The 18,687-nt window shown below is 32.7% G+C and overlaps 1 protein-coding gene across 2 annotated transcripts in view; it reads left to right on the forward strand.

The window, feature by feature from the left end:
* LOC119073449 (diacylglycerol kinase 1) overlaps positions 1–17,909 on the forward strand; it is a 49,779-nt gene extending 31,870 nt beyond the window's left edge. Inside the window, exons 6-19 of one of the 2 annotated variants that reach the window (XM_037178942.1) lie at positions 520–693; positions 769–894; positions 4,071–4,195; positions 4,418–4,655; positions 5,266–5,480; positions 5,669–5,809; positions 5,882–6,059; positions 6,153–6,239; positions 6,558–6,781; positions 6,857–7,294; positions 12,775–12,930; positions 13,126–13,354; positions 13,808–13,989; positions 14,168–17,909. In XM_037178942.1, coding sequence (XP_037034837.1) covers positions 520–693; positions 769–894; positions 4,071–4,195; positions 4,418–4,655; positions 5,266–5,480; positions 5,669–5,809; positions 5,882–6,059; positions 6,153–6,239; positions 6,558–6,781; positions 6,857–7,294; positions 12,775–12,930; positions 13,126–13,354; positions 13,808–13,989; positions 14,168–14,257 — 2,603 coding nt within the window. In that variant the 3' untranslated portion in view covers positions 14,258–17,909. The remainder of the gene's footprint in view (positions 1–519; positions 694–768; positions 895–4,070; positions 4,196–4,417; positions 4,656–5,265; positions 5,481–5,668; positions 5,810–5,881; positions 6,060–6,152; positions 6,240–6,557; positions 6,782–6,856; positions 7,295–12,774; positions 12,931–13,125; positions 13,355–13,807; positions 13,990–14,167) is intronic. The other variant, XM_037178943.1, reaches the window with a different exon arrangement.
* The last annotated feature ends 778 nt before the right edge of the window (positions 17,910–18,687 follow it).

The raw sequence follows: 18,687 nt of genomic DNA on the forward strand, positions 1-18,687 counted from the left end.
AAATAAAAATAATTTGGATTCACGGACGTAATCTACTATTACACATCAGTGCTGGAAACTAACACTTTACAATCCGACAAATGAATATTTCAAGATTAGGTTACTAAAAGCACAGTAATCTGACGCGCTTGGAACTCTTAACGTATGCACCTTCGCACAATTAATTTATTTAGAGTTTTAGGCGATTACCCACATTTTTTCTTGCTTAAAGTTTCCCGATTGAAAATATTTTTCAGTCTTAGGCTGAGCCCTTTGCACATCACAACAAACTATTGTTTATGTAAATCAATATTCGTTGTAAAACAAACTATTATTTTTCCAGTAAAAAACATTAGCTCTTTACGATCGCAGCTTTTGCTTTTAATGTGGATGTTTTTGCTTTCGCCCCTTCACTTTTCCAATGAACCATATTGTTGTGATACATATTTAAAGATAGATGATTGTTGTAAGATTTAAACGAATTTCTGTTGTCTATTTTATACTAATCGATTGTCAATGCATAAAATAAAAATATTTCAGGTTCGGTACATCCAATGGTAACAGTAACACCAAGCCCACTAGCTGGACCACTACAACCATCGTCAGTTCGATCGACAGATTCAAGTCCGTCACATTCGCACAGTCATAGTCATTCTCAAATGTCACGAAATTCATCCCGAAAAAGTAACAATTCCGTCAACTGTAAACTGGATAGTAAGTAGAACATTTCAGAGCCCATTTTCTTTATGATTACGTGTTAATGGAAAAAATGAACATATTTTTTTACAGCCGACTTAAAATTGTTACCACGCAAATACTCCTATCTCGATCCATTAACACTTAAAGTCCCTCTAAAGGATGTTGTGTGCTATCTATCTCTGTTGGAGGCAGGAAGACCCGAAGATAAACTGGAATGTAAGTACATTTTCATTTTTATTTGAGATATACCATGAGCTATCACGAAAGGTTTTTTTTTACAAGAAGCACAAAAAATCATTTTACTACCCTACCATCAAGACATGTGTAGTGTATAGGTCGTGTTGCAATAACTTTCTTGCTCATATTATTTTTGTGGTTGAGCGAAGAAAAAAAATTATTGTTTTTCATGAGTTTTCTTTTATTACAATTTACGTCATGCGGGTAACACCCAATTTATTTGCTAAAGTAAAAAAGGAATTGTTGTGCGAGCACGTGATCATCAGAAATATATGCAATCGAATAAAAATGAGAATGTAATATCACATTGCGCTGGATGTAAGTATATCCGGAAAATATGACATTTTTGAAGCATTTCTCGCGATTTTGTTTCGGAAAACCTATAAGAAAATAATTGAATTAAAATTAACTAGTAAAAATAGATGTCGTTTAACCTGCACGTGACGACGCACCATAAAAGTAGGGTGCAGTGAACATGGATTCGATTTTTCTATAAAATAAAATTAGAAGTACACTAGTTCAGTATGAAGTAAAGTGAACCGCAATAACGTGATTGACTCCGCAATTTTTTTCAAATCACCCTTCTGCTGTAAGAGTGAAACAAATTTTTAAAAAATCTTTTTTTTTCAATTTTCGATTTTGCAAGACTTGAATCCGAGGGGGGACTCACTTCGGAGTCAGTAAATCAAATTAAATCACAGTAAATCACAACAACATTTTTTAATGGCACTGTATATCATTTATAAGCATCTTGCCCGAGAACTTACAAAATTAAATTCATATACTAGCCCAACTTGACGTAAATTGACCCAAGCTGATGCATATTTAATACAAACGACATTTTTGACTTTGTTGATTTACCGTGATTTACTGTGATTTAATGTGATTTACTAGTGATTTACTGGAGTGAGTCCCCCTCGCTTGAATCACCTTGTCACTGTTATCAAACCGGTAAATTTTTAAGACATCAATGTACGGGACGCAAGTAGACATAACTTGTCAAAAGTGCTGCGACATATTTGACTTCAATTACAAGAACTTCTGGAATGATAAAGAACTGTTTTGTAGACAATCCGGCAAGATAACAAAAATTATTTTGGTGTTTTTGTATGTGGCTGAAGCTGAACAAAACTGAAACAGCGAAAATCACAAGAATTTAAAGAAGGAGACTTTTTTAGCAAGATGAATTGAATTTGTGAACGACTTCTGAGCCATGATTCATATTTACCAATTTGTCTCTAGGGAAAAAATATTTAATAATTGAAGGCGATCCGTTCTGGTAAATATTACTTAAGAATTACTACATGCATCATGTCACCAAGAGATAAATGATTTTTTAAGTACTAGATTTGTAGATATACCGAGTCGCTGACAGAATTTTCTCAAAAGACGAACGAAAGTTTTATTTTTAGTCAGTGTGTTGAGAAATAGTTATTTTCCTAACGCATGCTAAAATTCTTTTTTAGCGAATGAAAGGTTTCCAGCTCAAGCCGGCGAGTGCTGGAATGGAATTCGCTTAAAAAGTCTTTTAAAGTAAGTTAGTTTTTCCTAAATGACGTGGGAAATGGCTACCAGGTCGCGATATTTTAAAACTAGTTAGGAAAACATCTATTTTTGCAACTCTAAATAGCGAGAACAAACATTTTCCGAAAATTTGACAAGGAATATACTTTTTTACCTGTGTGATTACAGTCTGAGCTACACTGTGACGAACATTACTTAAATCAGATATTTTACTTCAAACAACAGAACAATGTTTTAAACATTCAGTAATTATTGAGATACACATTTTTTAGCCAAGTCAACAATTTTATATCATTGTATAAGAGGGCTTATTTTAAGGGAATTAAATTCTTAAATTTTTCATGCGATTTTAGCTAAATTTCTCGTAGATGGCTTATCAAAATACCTATGTTATCAGTTGTTTTTGATGTTCTCGAGACTTTGTATCATATTTTTTACATTTTAACCGATTTTTCCACAAAAACTTAATTTAGGAATGTTTCAATTTTGTTGTTGTTAAGATTTCCGAATTTAATTCCTTAAAATAGAGCCTGCTATAGGTGCTATATATATGCTGGATGATTGTCTGTATAACTGACATCTTTTACCTCGCAACCTACCTAAGTTTTGATACCAGCTCGAATGTGAGAACAACCACAAAATCAACCACCAGAAGAATAATTGAAAATGTTAAAATTAATTGAAAATTTGCGGCAACATAAATTCTATGAAAACAAGAAAAATGAAATCAAACTTACAGTAGATGTACCTAAAATAAATTCATGAGATCTTTCAAACGATTTATAAAACTCGTATCTACTTACACATTTTCGTCGTTGGTGTTTTCATGGTTTTTGTATACATATATACGTTATATTGACATAGGAAATCCAGCAAACCAAATAAGGGTTCTTCTCCACTGAAAAAGATACAATCATATTTTAGCATTAAAAAGGCTAAGGGGATAACTCCCTTCTGTCCGGTTAGTCAAACCGAGAAAAAAACCATTAAATCGACAATGCCTCTCAGTTAAGGGTATGCAAAATAATAAATGGAAATGGTTAGGCTTACAGATCATAAATGATTGTCATCAACAATACATATAACCAATTCAGTATCATATGAAACATGGATAATAGCAAAGCATTGATGAAAATCAAAACGAAATCCGCAAAATATAAAAAAAAACTTTTTGGTATATTTTGTTTAAAGATCAGAACAAGGAAAAGTAATTTCAGGCTCATATTTCTAAAGAATCGACACCCGATTGGGGCTTTTGTGTGTCCCATTCTGTGCGGTTATTGATGAAAAGAGGGGTCTAATTCGCTGTCGCTCTATTTCACATGAAAGAAAAGGTTTTCGTAGTTACAAACAGTCAGTTCCATTCAACGAATTTAATTTACGCAGATTTGATTTTCAAGTCAATACTACCAGTGAAAATGCTTGACCAAAATTTTCATTGAAATTGTAAATAAGCGAGCTCGTTACCGATAGGCTAGTAGCAAAACTTGAAAATTAAAAAAATGGGTTGAGTAACCTGGTCAGGTTCGGTATAGTATAGCAATCCAATATATCAGATGAATCTGCTTTAGTTGACAAAATGAGAAATGCTGATTTAATATGAGCTCTCTACTTCATTTTCTATCTTCCAGTTATGTTTCGTTTATACGACACTGATGGAAATGGTGTACTGGACACAACTGAACTCGATGCAATTGTAAATCAAATGATGTCGGTCGCCGAATACCTCGGCTGGGATGTTAGCGAACTCAGACCTGTAAGTGTAAAATCTGTATACAGCTTTAAACATTCCGACAAAATCACATTGTTCCTTTGATTTTGTATTCGTGTACGTAACTACCTTTCTCATAAATATTTAATTCAATTCAATTTGAACGCCACATCGTACCACCTTCCTCACACAATTATCCGTGCTGTACAATGGTAACAATATAAATAATACCAACAACAACAACAACACTACGACAACAATACAAAGATTCTTCAAGAAATGATGACAGAAATAGATTATGATGCCGATGGCACCGTATCTCTGGAAGAATGGCAAAAAGGTGGCATGACAACAATTCCATTATTGGTGCTATTAGGTGTTGACAATGCTCTGAAGGAGGATGGTATTCATGTGTGGCGACTAAAGCATTTCAATAAACCAGCGTACTGCAATTTATGTTTGAATATGTTGGTTGGACTGGGCAAAAAAGGATTGTGCTGTGTTTGTGAGTATAAAAGTTTTAAGATTTTGTGGAATTTAAGTTGGCGAAAAATATAAAAGTAATTCTAACTGGGCTGGATGATTGTGCCGCCAGCGGACTCATATATTTCTCGATTAATGTTCGTTCGTTTGCTGTGATGCTGAAAGAGATTTTCGTTGTTTGAACTTTAAAAATAGAAGTGTACCAAGGGGTGTGCGAGCACTCCTAACGAATAGATACTATAAAAGAAAAATCGGAATAAAGAAAAATAAAATGTTTGCAGTTTCCGCATCTGTTTGTCCATATGGTAGAAAAACCAATATATAATCATGGTATGATATGTAGCAAATGTTGTACGATTAAACTCGTATTGTCAATACAACCCCACATAACTGTAACGAATCCGTTTCTTTAAAAGCTCTAATTCCGCGAAAAGTACAATATTTCTGATTGAAATATAAGAGATACGGAGATACATTTGATTACCCTCGTATGATCTACAACCCATAAAAACATGCTAATCAAATCCCATGGAACTGAACAGAAAAACAAAATTTAATTTTTCTACCGCGTCGCTTTGTACATGTTTACGTACCTATATAGTGCTCATACCCACCAATCTACCATTTTTCAGTATGCAAATACACCGTACACGAAAGATGTGTTCAACGTGCTCCCGCATCATGTATAGCAACTTATGTAAAATCGAAAAAGGCAAAGGGTGGTGGAGCACAACTTCTCCATCACTGGGTTGAAGGAAATTGCTACGGACGTTGTTCAAAATGTCGGAAACGTATTAAGTCTTATCATGGCATCACAGGACTGACATGTCGATGGTGTCATATAGTGGTAATTTGAACATGGAAATTTGATAAGAATATTTTCCCTTTTGTTTTTTGTTGCTTCTGCCAAACGAGAAACATAAATTGTGGGCGAAAATATTCATCATTCAATTTCGTTAACACGTTTCTGCTTTGCTGAAAATGCTTCTCATGGTGTTGTTCGAACCTAACATGATTCTCTAAAATTTGGAATAGTTACACAATCGTTGTGCCGCATCGGTGAAGGCAGAATGTACACTAGGCGAATCAGCGAATATGATTTTACCGCCGACATCCATATGTCCGGCTGTATTAGATAGACAGAGATCGGTTACATTCGCATCAAACAAATCGAAAGTATGTGTTCATTTCGTTGTAACTACTGCATCTTAATGGCATAATTAACAACAACTATTGTTTCAAAAGCAGGCCAACCAACAACCAGCAATGCATTTCCAAATCAGTGCATCACCAGACACGTGTCCATTATTGGTCTTCATTAATCCGAAGTCCGGCGGCAGGCAAGGTGATCGAATACTCCGAAAATTTCAATATATGCTAAATCCACGTCAAGTATACGATTTATCGAAAGGTGGACCGATAGAAGGTAAATAGAGTTTTTATCCAATATTTTGTCCTATTTGCAATCGACATTATGGTCAGTTCAGCCAACGAGCTTAACAGTTTCCTTTGATACCAGGCTTAACGATGTTCAAAGATGTGCCGAATTTTAAAGTGATTTGCTGTGGTGGTGATGGCACTGTGGGTTGGGTCTTGGAGGCAATGGGTGAGTATATTTTGCATAATGACAATGATGTGAGAATTCGATATCATTCGCCCTAAAATGCCATTAAAATTTCAATTTTCACTTTAAATATTCCGCACATTTGCCTGACTAGATCGTTTCGTAATATTTAAATTAAATTTAAGACAGACGTTTACAAGCAAAATTTTCATTAATAAAGAAACATGTATGTAGCTTACTGGAATCGTGGCACATTCCAGTAAACAAAATCGGGTCATCATGAATATTCCATCAACATTTCGTGTTTTTGTGTTTTTTTCGCTCTGCTTCTTCAATTTAATTTAATCTTTTCCGAAACAGATTCCATTCAAATGGTATCACAGCCTGCCATAGGTGTAATACCGTTGGGTACCGGAAATGACTTGGCACGTTGTTTGCGATGGGGCGGTGGTTACGAAGGTGAAAGCATACCGAAAATATTGGATAAAATAACGAACTCTACAACGGTTATGCTAGATCGATGGAGCATTGAAGTTACGAACAATGCTGCAGCCGAACAATTTCCGAAACCTAAGGTACTAAAGGTCACTAACCCGAACTAACCATACATTGAACCTAAATTGTCATTGATGAAAATCCCGATGCCCGTTCAATTACAGGTCACATTGTCCGAAAATGTTCATAAAATTGCCGACCTATCCCAACGAATTGTCGTTGAAAAATCTGTGATACAAACATACGAGGAAATCAAAAGTCAAAGCACAAAAACAACGGAAATCTGTGTGGAAAATATCAATCGAACTGTATCGATGTCATCTTCGACAGTACGGGAAACAATAAATGATTCGAAGAGTGAATATAATGGTGATATAGATACTGAATCAGTCAATGACAGTGTTTCGAACACTAATGGAATTGTAATTGGTGATGTTTGTGATGGTGTTATTACTGAAAGTCATCCGAATGCTGGTAATGAAGCTTTAAATAATTGTATTAAAATAACGGACGCTACGATACAAAGGCCGTTAAAACCTCAAACCGAGATGGATTTCCTAGTGCCGTACAACATTATCAACAATTATTTTTCAGTTGGAGTGGTGAGTTTCATGTCATTTATTACACTATTATAATGTCAATGTGTATAGCTACCTACCATCTATCGTTCAGTGTGTACGCCTTATTCTGAATATATATTATTTTAACTCTAGTTTACAACATTATATACATGTCTGCACCAACGTCCATTGAATGCATTAGTCATACCTGAATGACAGGTATTAATTAAATGAAAACATCAAATGTAAATCACCTTTGACCCTATTTTCCCTTTATCATCATGGAAATGATCGCAAAAATAATAGAAAATTTGCCACTTTTTAATGAAAGCGAAAAGTGAAAAATTAATTGATTTTCTGGATGAATTGCATACATCGTTCGCTTTCATAAAAACCGATTGGGTACTGAACTGAATGTCGCCTTTGACACCCCTATTGGTTCGTTCGAATTCAGGTCATACTTTCCATCAATGAATTATTATGTTGCACGATTATATAGATTGTACACAGTCAATGTTGTTTTAGCTGTGATGTGGTTGGTTTATGGCAATTTTACACCAGACGACAATGAATTTTTAATTATCCTTATTGTCCGAAATTTTGTGTACATTCACATTTTGCAACATCAAAGCGCTCAATTTTGAAATGGTCAAAGTCAAATTCACTTAATTGAACACTTACGGCAAATGGTTCTGTGATGACGCTTTCGGTTGACCACATTATTGAATTGGTATGTTGTATATGGTCTGCACTTATGATTGTATCCATTTACATTGTTTGAAATTTCTTGAACAATATTGACAATATTAATGATGCACATAACACCAGCGCCAGCGTGACTTTCCAGTATGTTTGGACAGAACTTTAACGAAAATCTTAGTACAAACAAACTCCATGCGGTGGAGTATAGAGTTGTATGTTATAATATCAGTTTCTTTATTAGTAGTAAGGTTTAAGCATCTTAACGGAGCACTTTGTGCTTAGTTACAACAAGCTGTGCGAATAATGAGATCTTAATAGTAATCCATGACATTCGACTATAGTCATTCCGTTCCAATTGCTGCGAGATACAGCAAACAAATAAGCAAAAAGCTAATTACGCCACAAGTGAAAATAATAAAATGGTTGCAAATTCGTGTCCAAAGCTTCGATGACAATGATTGACAAATTTCACCGCAGGAACACAACTGAAGAATTTGTTAAAATTAACAGTTTGATCTAAATTTTATTGTTGGTCTGTACCATTAGCATCAAAATACCCAATGTTGCAATAATGATCGATGACTCTTCGAACCATATCTTGAACTAACTTTCGAACTGTTCGACATAAAATTTTCATGATAAGAATTGTGTTTAGCACTCTAAAGCAGCAATGCTTCGACTGGCGATATACAGTCGGTCTATTACATATTTTTTGTACAAAAAGATGAATCATAACACTTAGAATTTTGAAAAAGAGATTGTAAAACAACTGAAATCACAAAATATTTGAAAGGTTACCATCTTTCCGAAATTACAAAAAGTTCGTTCATGGTGCAATCAGTTTACCAAGTCGGGACGTGGAAGATGGATTGATTCGCGTTAGAGCCTTATTTCGAAAATTTTTGAAATATGCCCTCTGAATGTTATCAAGAATTTTTATTCTCGAGCCATCTTCATCAGACGCTTAATGCATTCGTTTTAACATAAATTTAATTAGCCTTGAAAGATAAGAGATGAGTTAGCTGTCCGTAAAACACATCCAGTGAGCGCCTGAAATGTCGGTGGTAACATCTATAACTATGACTTATGATGCTTGATTTACAAAAAAAACACTCCGTTTTGCCTCCGTTCAGCTAAACCACGCTTATTTTCTATTGTTTCAAGCGAGTGGTTGCTCACTTTGATTAAGCAAAATTTAAAACAGCGATTAACCGTGATTACTTGGAATAAAGGACTGTTATATCAGTTGTTAATCACTGGTTGATCACGTTAATCGCTACGTAATCATGTTAATGAAAAGAAGTGAGTTTAAAGTGTAAACGGAGAGAAAACAGAGCGCTTATTTCGTAAGTGGGAATCAAGTAAAATTAACATGTAATAAAGTTTAAGAAATCATTTGCCTGCTCTATGGTTCCCAAACTTTTAGAGACATTTAGTTCGTTTTGTTTGACTATATTCTATAGCCCTAACCATCATTCACCCCACTCACAAAGCAATGAACTTTAAAATCGAGTTTCGATAATATTCGAAATCAGAGCAAATCTTTCAATTTTTTATTTGTTATGTATAGAGTGCATCATGGATTTACTCTCCAGATGAATAGCATGCAGATTCTGACTCTATAATTCGGTAGTGAACCTTTCATCATCAATATTCAGGTCATATTTTTGAATTGAATTATTGAATGAAGAAGGTATTGTGCCTATGCTGGTACAGTGCGTATAATGGATAGTGCAATAATGGAGAAGCATCATGCATGATGGATAATGAATTCTTTATGTTATATTGTATGAAGAAAGAACGTTCCTGTTTACATATTGCTCCATGTACATGTACTACGTGAATGACTTTATGAAAGACTTTTTTTTAACAATGCAAAATTTCAATTTTGTAAAATTAAATCAATTATATTGAACCTTTCAAATGAAACACTTGATACACACACTTTGTATTATCGCGTTTATGTATTCCTCTTTTTAATTAATATTTTCTTGATTCATTTATTCACATTAAATTTTCAGATCGTTTTCTGAGACTCAGTACAAAAGTTTGAATTTTAAACATATTTCGATGAAAGACATTGTTAAAGCATTGTAAAAGAAAATTATATTCTGTAACCGCCAGGGGTGCGAGTATTTCGCCCACCATTCGTAGTATTACATTTTCAGGAAATGGTTTTTGCTTTCAAATGTGTTTGTATTTAAGGAAATTAATTTTCGGCCCATCAGCTTTTTAGTGACAGATTAGTGATTAACTGATCAGCTAGTTGCATTTTGCTAGTATTTCTGCATTTTAAAAAAGGGATTCTGTGAGCTAAGCAAATGAGCCATGACCGTCTTTTGTGTTTTTCAATTTTTAATCGTTTTTTATTGATCCTCAAAGTCTAGTCCTTTAAAACAAACTGCAATTTTTCAACATTTTAAATTTTTTATCGATCTTCAATTTAAATCTGAACAAAAGTTGTTCTTCTGTAGTGCGTGTTTATGTTTGTTTTTACATCCGACAAAAACTGCAGGATGGTTCATACAACGATTTATGCAACAAAGAAATCCAAAGTTTGCAAATTACGACGCTGAGTTGCATAAATAAAAGAAATATCGGTTTCTCGGCTCATTGAGTGCGAATATCTACAAAAAATATTATTGACGAATATATTTATGGTCATAATATGACTAAAGTACATATTCAGAGTCAAAGCACATTCCTCTTATCCATGGCGTCATCCTTATTATTTTGCAAGCATTTTGGGTTGTAAATTGCCATATAGTTTGCAAACTTTCTTCATATTTTATATTTATCTTTCATCGGTATAGATACCAAGCAAAATGTCTTTCAAATTTTCAATAAACCACAAAAACTGTTATGGATTAATCCATATCCCATAATGTTTAAAGCTGTGCAAGTTCAAGTTTTTCGTAAACTTTCTTGCTTCTAACAAACAAATCCTCTACGCAAATCCTTCTTAAGCTTCCCACTAGAAGCAGATGAAATTCGCCAAGAATAGTTTCGAATTTATTTCGACCTACGTGTAATGTATATATGTAAATTCAGAGTATTTGAAAGTTCTGAAAACAGATTGTGCATTAATTACATTATACATCGCGCTTCTATGGTCTCTGGTTCACCATAAATTTACTACAAACTAGCGAAAAGAAAAATTCCGATAGTGTTACATAGTAACTCGTAACACAAAAATTTCATTAAAAAAGACAATTGAAACCAGACAACGCAACGAAAAAAGAAATATAATTGGAATTCGTTTCTTCTTCGTTTTTTTAGCTGGATGGTCGAGCTAACTTCATTATGTGTCTCATCTATATTTTCGTTCTTATTTGAAACAATTGCAAGCAAAGAAATCGAAATCAATTGTAACGTAGAAAAGATAGAAAAGCGAACAAATCGAAAGTCGTCCATTCAAAGGATTGGATTACCTTTTGTGATGGCTGTATAATGTGTAGATATAATAGAAAATTCAATCAAAATTTGGATCACATGAAATTGAATTGAAAAAATGGAATAATTAAATATGATAAGGTACACCGCAGTATTTCTTGTCAGTGACTCAAGCCGAAATGAAAGTATTTAGTGAAATAAAATATTGTCAAAACCAATTTGACGTTAGAGTTTTCCGGCAAATGATATGAGTTCCGCTTAAAGAACTTCAGCCCCCAAAAAATGAACGAAGAAGATCAATCTTAACTAAAAAAAAGTACTGCCAGTACTACTGAGAGAAAGTCGACGTCAGTGAAAGTTAGAGATGAATCTGCTTCAGCTGTTTTTTAGCTGGTTCAGGCATACACAGAAAACTTCTCATACGTCTTTATTACGCGCAGACCTGTAACTATTTCACCCGTAAAAAACGCTGAAGCAATTCCATCTCTAACTTTCACTAAAGTCGAATGTAGATGAATTTTAGGACCAATAGTAAATTAGTAAGTACATTAGTCAGGACACAAACTTTGCTAGGTAAAATTTCTGAATTCAGTTTAATTAAAGTGTTCGGGGATTTTTCCTCCAAAGTATGAATTTGATCACACTGTGACCTAGGTAATAAAATAACCCATTTTGCCTTTCGAGAAAACTGCATTAGCAACGGAAGTCGGTATCTTTATTATTTATCGATGAAACGATTATTCTTAATCCATGATCCACACATATTTTGGAAATAGCTGTAGAACATCGATCGTTAACTAATTGTGGATGTAATTTTGCTTAGTGATAGACCACTTTTTTCAGTGTTTAATAATGGTGGATAATTTGCTTCCATAGAACCATGGAGCCATAGAACATAGTGATAGTGACATATTTTTGGTCGAGACATTCTTTGAATCATTTGCCATGAAGCCATAATAACTCATTATTGTATACACGAGAAAAATGTATAAGACATCATGATCTACTTTTTTGTGCATTTCCATAAAAGGCATGGCGACAGATAAATTTGAAGACTTTGTTTGTGAAGAATGTCTTGGCCAAAAGTATGTCCCTAAGTCCTACGGGTCCTTATGTCGGATTTAGTATTATTTTTGAAAAGGTTACTGTTATCGACAACGACTACAAAAACAAGGCTAATCTAGACATATACATCAAATATGTTAAGAAGAACGGAGTAAAAGATCTGGTATCAGAGGTATCAGACATACGTGTTAAAACAAAAAAGTAACAGACTCGACTATTGTTGATACGCTGCGTGAAACTAACCGAAAGAGAGATGTAATCTGGAATTAAGTTTGTAGATTAAAAGTTTGACCAGACCCATAAGTAAAATTAAAATAGAAATTTCAACGAAAGCCAACTAAAAATTGATAACATAATTACAGGATGCAGCAATTTGTGTTAAATTCCATTTGGAACGTGAAAAAAATCCGCACAAATTCAACAGTAGAATGAAAAATAAATTGTGGTACTTTGAGTACGCGACTTCCGAAACATTTGCTGCGTCATGTAAAAATCTTCACGAACACATCGAAATTGTGGTAAGACTATATTCGAGCATATCTATCCTTTTTTTCTCCTAACAAAAAAATGTAATTTAATCGAGATAAAAATAAACGAAGAAGAATTTTTATTATCACCATAGCACTGATGCCATTCGAAAGCATTTTTCATCGTATTTCTTATCAAGAAAAGTTAAATTTTCTTTTATTATTCATTCGTTTTATTGCACACAGTGTGATGGTGTATCATTGGATTTGGCAAATGGACCTCATTTGCAAGGCGTTGCTCTGTTGAACATTCCATATACGCACGGCGGTTCAAATTTATGGGGCGAACATTTGTCACAGAAGCGAATCAAACGTTCAGGTGGACCATTTCGAAAGGGTAAAAAATTGATGAGCAGAGATAAAGAATTGTCAGCTACAAGTTTTAATTCGGTTGATTTATCCGTTGCTATACAAGGTAAATAATGAACAGCAATTACGACAATAGAAATGTTTCGTTTTCGATTAAATTATGGCCACAGCCGGTTTTTGGTTGGCCATTTTTTGTGTGTTTTGTTTCTTTCAATTGACGTCATTAGCTTCGAAAACACAAGGTCCTTTTGTTGGTATGAATAGCGTCGTTTAACTCTATTTATATGTAGTAATATCTACGGCTTTCAAAATTTAATTACAGTACTTTTCTGCCAAGCAAAGTATGTCTAAACTTGAAACATTATATTCATTCGTACAATAGCTGAGAAAACAGAATTCATTTACGTAGAATCACATAATACACAAATGAAACTTTATATTAACTTTGGGTGGTCATTCACCTTCATCAACTCTAAATGAAAAGGGAAAAGTTTCCTTAACAATGAGAATCAGACGAGTCAATTATCCGTTTCTTTTTTTTCTCATTTTATCCCCAAAGATTTTGGTGATAGACGAATTGAAGTGATTGGATTAGAGAACTGCCTCCATATGGGTCAAGTTAAAACTGGACTACGTTCGTCCGGCAAAAGATTGGCTCAATGCAGTGACGTTATTATAACAACGAAAAAAACATTTCCTATGCAAATTGACGGCGAGCCCTGGATGCAGGGACCATGCACGGTAAGTGAGAAAAAAAGAAACTTTTATATTTATTTCAGTACCCACAAACATGCAATATTATTACTTGTGGCAAGTAAATTTACTTACGTTCCCTAAGTTCCAATATTCATTATTTTCACCAAAAATTGAGTTCTTTGGTTCGATCAGTTTACAACGTTTTTCCGATGAAAATTTATAGATAAAAGTAACGCACAAAAACCAAGTACCGATGCTGATGGCACCACGACCAGCTAAAGGAAAAGGGTTTTTCAGTTTTCTACGAAGATGACTAAAGAAAAAGTCTGATGCCGTCCACAGTGATGATGCTGAATAATAGTTGCTATGAGTTTTAAACTCGTTATTCCTAAAATTCTGTAGAAAGAGAGGACCTAACTTTTAAGCACACAAGTCACTCCTTCCTTGAGAGTAATCAAATTTTTTTATTTATTTTTTTATACTCAATAAGATTAAAGATGCTTTGTTAAGATTGTTCAGTAAATTCTTATCAATTAATTAACATCCAACTGCAACCGAAATACTCAAATCATTTAGAATTTAGCCAAGCATTGCCAAACTTGAAAATTTTGCTGTATTTTATTGCTACGAATGCCTCGAAACTCATCTGAACGTTTGATGCATACAAATTAAGTTTCTGTTGGCATTTAATTTTCTTATTTACGGAATGCGCACACAATTTTTATTGTCCATTAGGACTTTCAGCATAAAGACGAAACTGTTGATTGATAGTATACGGTGGTATGGTTATATACAGTCAACGTTGGATATCTGTATTCTAGCCATTTTATATGAATCATATATGAATTCTTTATCAGTTCGGTGTCTATTAATCAATTGACTGTGCAAATAATGTAGTCCTCCGTACTTAAAATGAACCCTGGCATAATCGTCTTAACTGATTGTGTTCCGATAAATAAAATGAAAGAAATTGTTCATTTGGCACACTTTATATAATACATTGCGACATCATAGATCGATTTATACTTATAGAAAACCGAAATTGTTTAGGTCGATGACCTACCTAAAAAATATTAATTATTTTTTAAATTAATTTTTATTGGCCATGTTGCAAATAGACGTTAGAGTTATTATCGAATAATGAAGAGATAATTGAATGTCGTTACATTAATTAGCTGAATACCCAACCCATCGTTTTCATGTAAATATTTATTAGACGTTAACATTAATATTTATAAAAGCAAGCGCAATTAATATAATTATTTAATCTAACCGAATTGTACTTCCCATTTTGAAATGTTTATCAGAAATTGTTTCAAGTGAAAATTATATTCGATTGTTATTTAATTGTTTAAGTTCCATTTATGTGTCTCTGATGTATACATTCAAAAATTATTGAAATAAAAATTAAGCTTGGAATCTACGGTTAGGTTTAGCGAATGGACGAGCGCTTGATTGTTTTTCAATCGATCCGAGTGCGATGCTTTCAACAAAAAGACACAATTCGAAATTTACCAAGAGCTGTTCTCGTTCAAATGGTATTACTTCACAGAAACAGTGTTCCTTTTCAATAGACGAAGACCGAGCACATCTTTCGATTCTATCATTATACCATACAGCTAGCTGCAAAGTACAATTACCGACCTGATAATTTCGAAATATGTTTTTTCGTAGTTGATTTTAAGACACTAACTTTTCGGTGCTTTATATATTCGTAGAAATATGTATTATGTAATTCGAATGGACCATTTAATTTATTTTACCAGCTACATGCGTCGAAACCCATAGTTTTCTCAACTCGATGACAGAAAGTGAAATTTTCGTTGCATTTATTGAGAGAAACTTATACAACTCGGTGATAAAGACATAAATAACTATTTCATAATTCATGCACTTCTTAAGACGCCTTCAAAATGTTGCATCAATAACAAAGGATAAAAACTGGGCAAGTCATGTTTTCGTTTGTTTATAGATCTCGGCTTCGCCTCGGATTAACAAAATTCACGTGAAAGCTTGACTTTTCAACTTCTTATCCTGTATGAATGACTTGACTATAAACTGAATGACTTGACTATAAACTTTGTTGAAATATTGCCTCATTTAAACACATTGTAACAAGAAATAACAAAATTGCCAATGCGATGGTGCCATCGATCTGATGTTATCTTCACGTAGTGATTATCGTAGAAAAACACAACGATATTCAGTCCTTTAAAGGTCCGAATATACGTACGGCAAGAAACGACAAGAGATTGTGCCAAAAATAAATTTATCTTTTAAAAGAATTTCGTACAGACTGAACACAAAGAAAATGCGACTTTTCTACGAGGACAGACAGATGACCTTTTCGAAGCACTTGTTGAGAGAAATTCCCCATTAAGGGGTGCGATAATTAATTGAATCAGCTGCAATGGTTTAACAACAATTAAGACACACAAAAGTTCATTTCGTTTACAATCTAACCGTTCTGTATAATTGTGATATAACGCTTTATCTAATTAAATCATCTAACCGTATGATATTCTTTTCGTCGAAACATATTGCTGTGTAAACTATAAAAATTACCAAATAAAATAAATTGTTAGATAGAAACTCTTAATGGAATCCTAAATCAATAGGTTCTTTTTCGTTCGAAAAGCTATGAGTATGGACAAAAGGTGTTTCAAAACAAAACAACAAAACAAAAATATACCTTCATATATAGCTAACAAAATATATTCTACCATATTTTATCATAAATGTATAGTCGTTCGGATATTATTAGCGATAAAAGTGTAAAAGAAATTTTTTTGTTTTATTTTATCGAAAAAAGGAAAAATCATTTTTTAAACTTTTTTTATGTTTAACCATTTTTTACGTTCTCAAAAGCAAAAATCTTCACTCGATTTTGCTTCGGAAACACCACAGTAGCAGTTAACATAAATTAATTAAGTTAAAATTAAAACCTAAAATTATAAAAAAAAATTAAACTTAAAAAAAACAAAAAAAAATTCTAAATATTTACATTATTATCGTGTTTATAAATGATAATGAATTTATAAATGAAAATTGAAAGAAAAAATAGAATAAAAGAGAAAATGGAGAAAAAGAAAAAGATTTTATTTAAACTAAATTATACGTCCCTTTTAGAATTACAAGTATTATATGCAAGTAATACATACAAATAGTTCATTGTATTCAGCATATAAAATGAAGACTATAAACTAAAAAGAAAATGAATGAAAAGAAAAAATTGAAGAATTTATTAAAAGATCAAAGATCAGCAAATAGCTTTTTTCGTGTCTTAGAAACAAAACAAAAATATAAAAAAAACTTAAAAAAAAAGAAGTAAGAGGTATATACATAGTATATTATGAACATTATAAAAAAATGAATGGATAATTTATATAGTAAGTACATTATATATTTATATTAAAAGTCTGTTTTGAATGGTAAAGAGATAGAAAGAATTTAAAAAAAATCTTAAATTTATTTTACATTTCTGTTTGTAAGAAAAACAAAAAAAAAACTTTTTTCAAATTCCCTCGTTCGGACCAAACGGGATTAAAAATTAGTAATAATAAAGAAAAAATTGAAAACCAGAAACAAATTGTATAACATTTCAAAGATAAATGTGTAATGATATAAAACTTAGTCTATCAAATTAAAATGTTAAAAATTAAAATGAACAATAAAATAAACAAAAAATGTAAAATTAAAAACATCTAAAACCAAATTGAACTAAAAACCAAATAAATGTGAAATCTATTCAAATTTATCGAACTACGTACTTACTTAAATCCAGTTTAGGCATTTGATCTACGTTTAAAGCCGAGGAGAACTATCATTTTTCTTGATTTATTTTCCAATTTTCTACTCCAATTCCGGGTGAATAAAGGTTCAATAAACAGGTGAATTACAGCTTTCACATACTAAACCAATTGAACGTCGAAAATACATCAAAGAATTTCCCTTTTCTTGTATCAGAATCATAAAATTTTGATGAAGAATGATAAAAATTGTTGAAAGAATATTTATGACAGCCATAAAATGACTTATTGTCATTTATTGTTAAACATCTCTTGTTTAACAGCTTCTCATTTGTTATCGACAACGACGACCAAAATAATCTGGCTAGTGTTTATTTCCTATATAGCCAAGTATTTGTTAAAACTAATGGAGTAAAAGATTTTGTATCAAAAACTAGACTACCCTAAGAAGTAATTGATTTCAAGATTTACGATACGCTTCCTGATTGTGAAAGGTTGAAAAAAAAAATTTAAAAGCCAACTGCCAACAAACGTAATGTTACTTTTCAACATTAATTTAGTGACAAAATGATAATCAATTCCAGCGAAATTATTAAGTCAAAGAATTTTTCATAACATCCCCATTGTTTCACACCTGTCATCTACATTGTATATGCCCTCATGATAATGATATTGCGGGTCATTAGAAGATTAAAACTTAGGATTTTCTTAATTAGTCAAATTTTACTTTTTGAATTTCGTAGTGCAGATGAACTTCTGAGTTATCCATCATTAGTGGTTCCTATAAATAACTAACGTTAATAATAATATACAACGTCCAACCATATCAAAATCTTTTAAAACAACGCAAAAACGAAACAGAATTCCACCATCTTTTTCCTGGTGAACGATTTTCTGTCGAAGAATGATTGAAATTGTTGTTCGTAGAAATATAGAAAATAGCCGAGGCTTTTTATGTAGACGGATTTACTCGAAACCTATGTAATTTTCTAGT

The sequence above is a fragment of the Bradysia coprophila genome, unplaced genomic scaffold, assembly GCF_014529535.1.
Source record: "Bradysia coprophila strain Holo2 unplaced genomic scaffold, BU_Bcop_v1 contig_138, whole genome shotgun sequence".
Lineage (NCBI taxonomy): Eukaryota > Metazoa > Arthropoda > Insecta > Diptera > Sciaridae > Bradysia > Bradysia coprophila.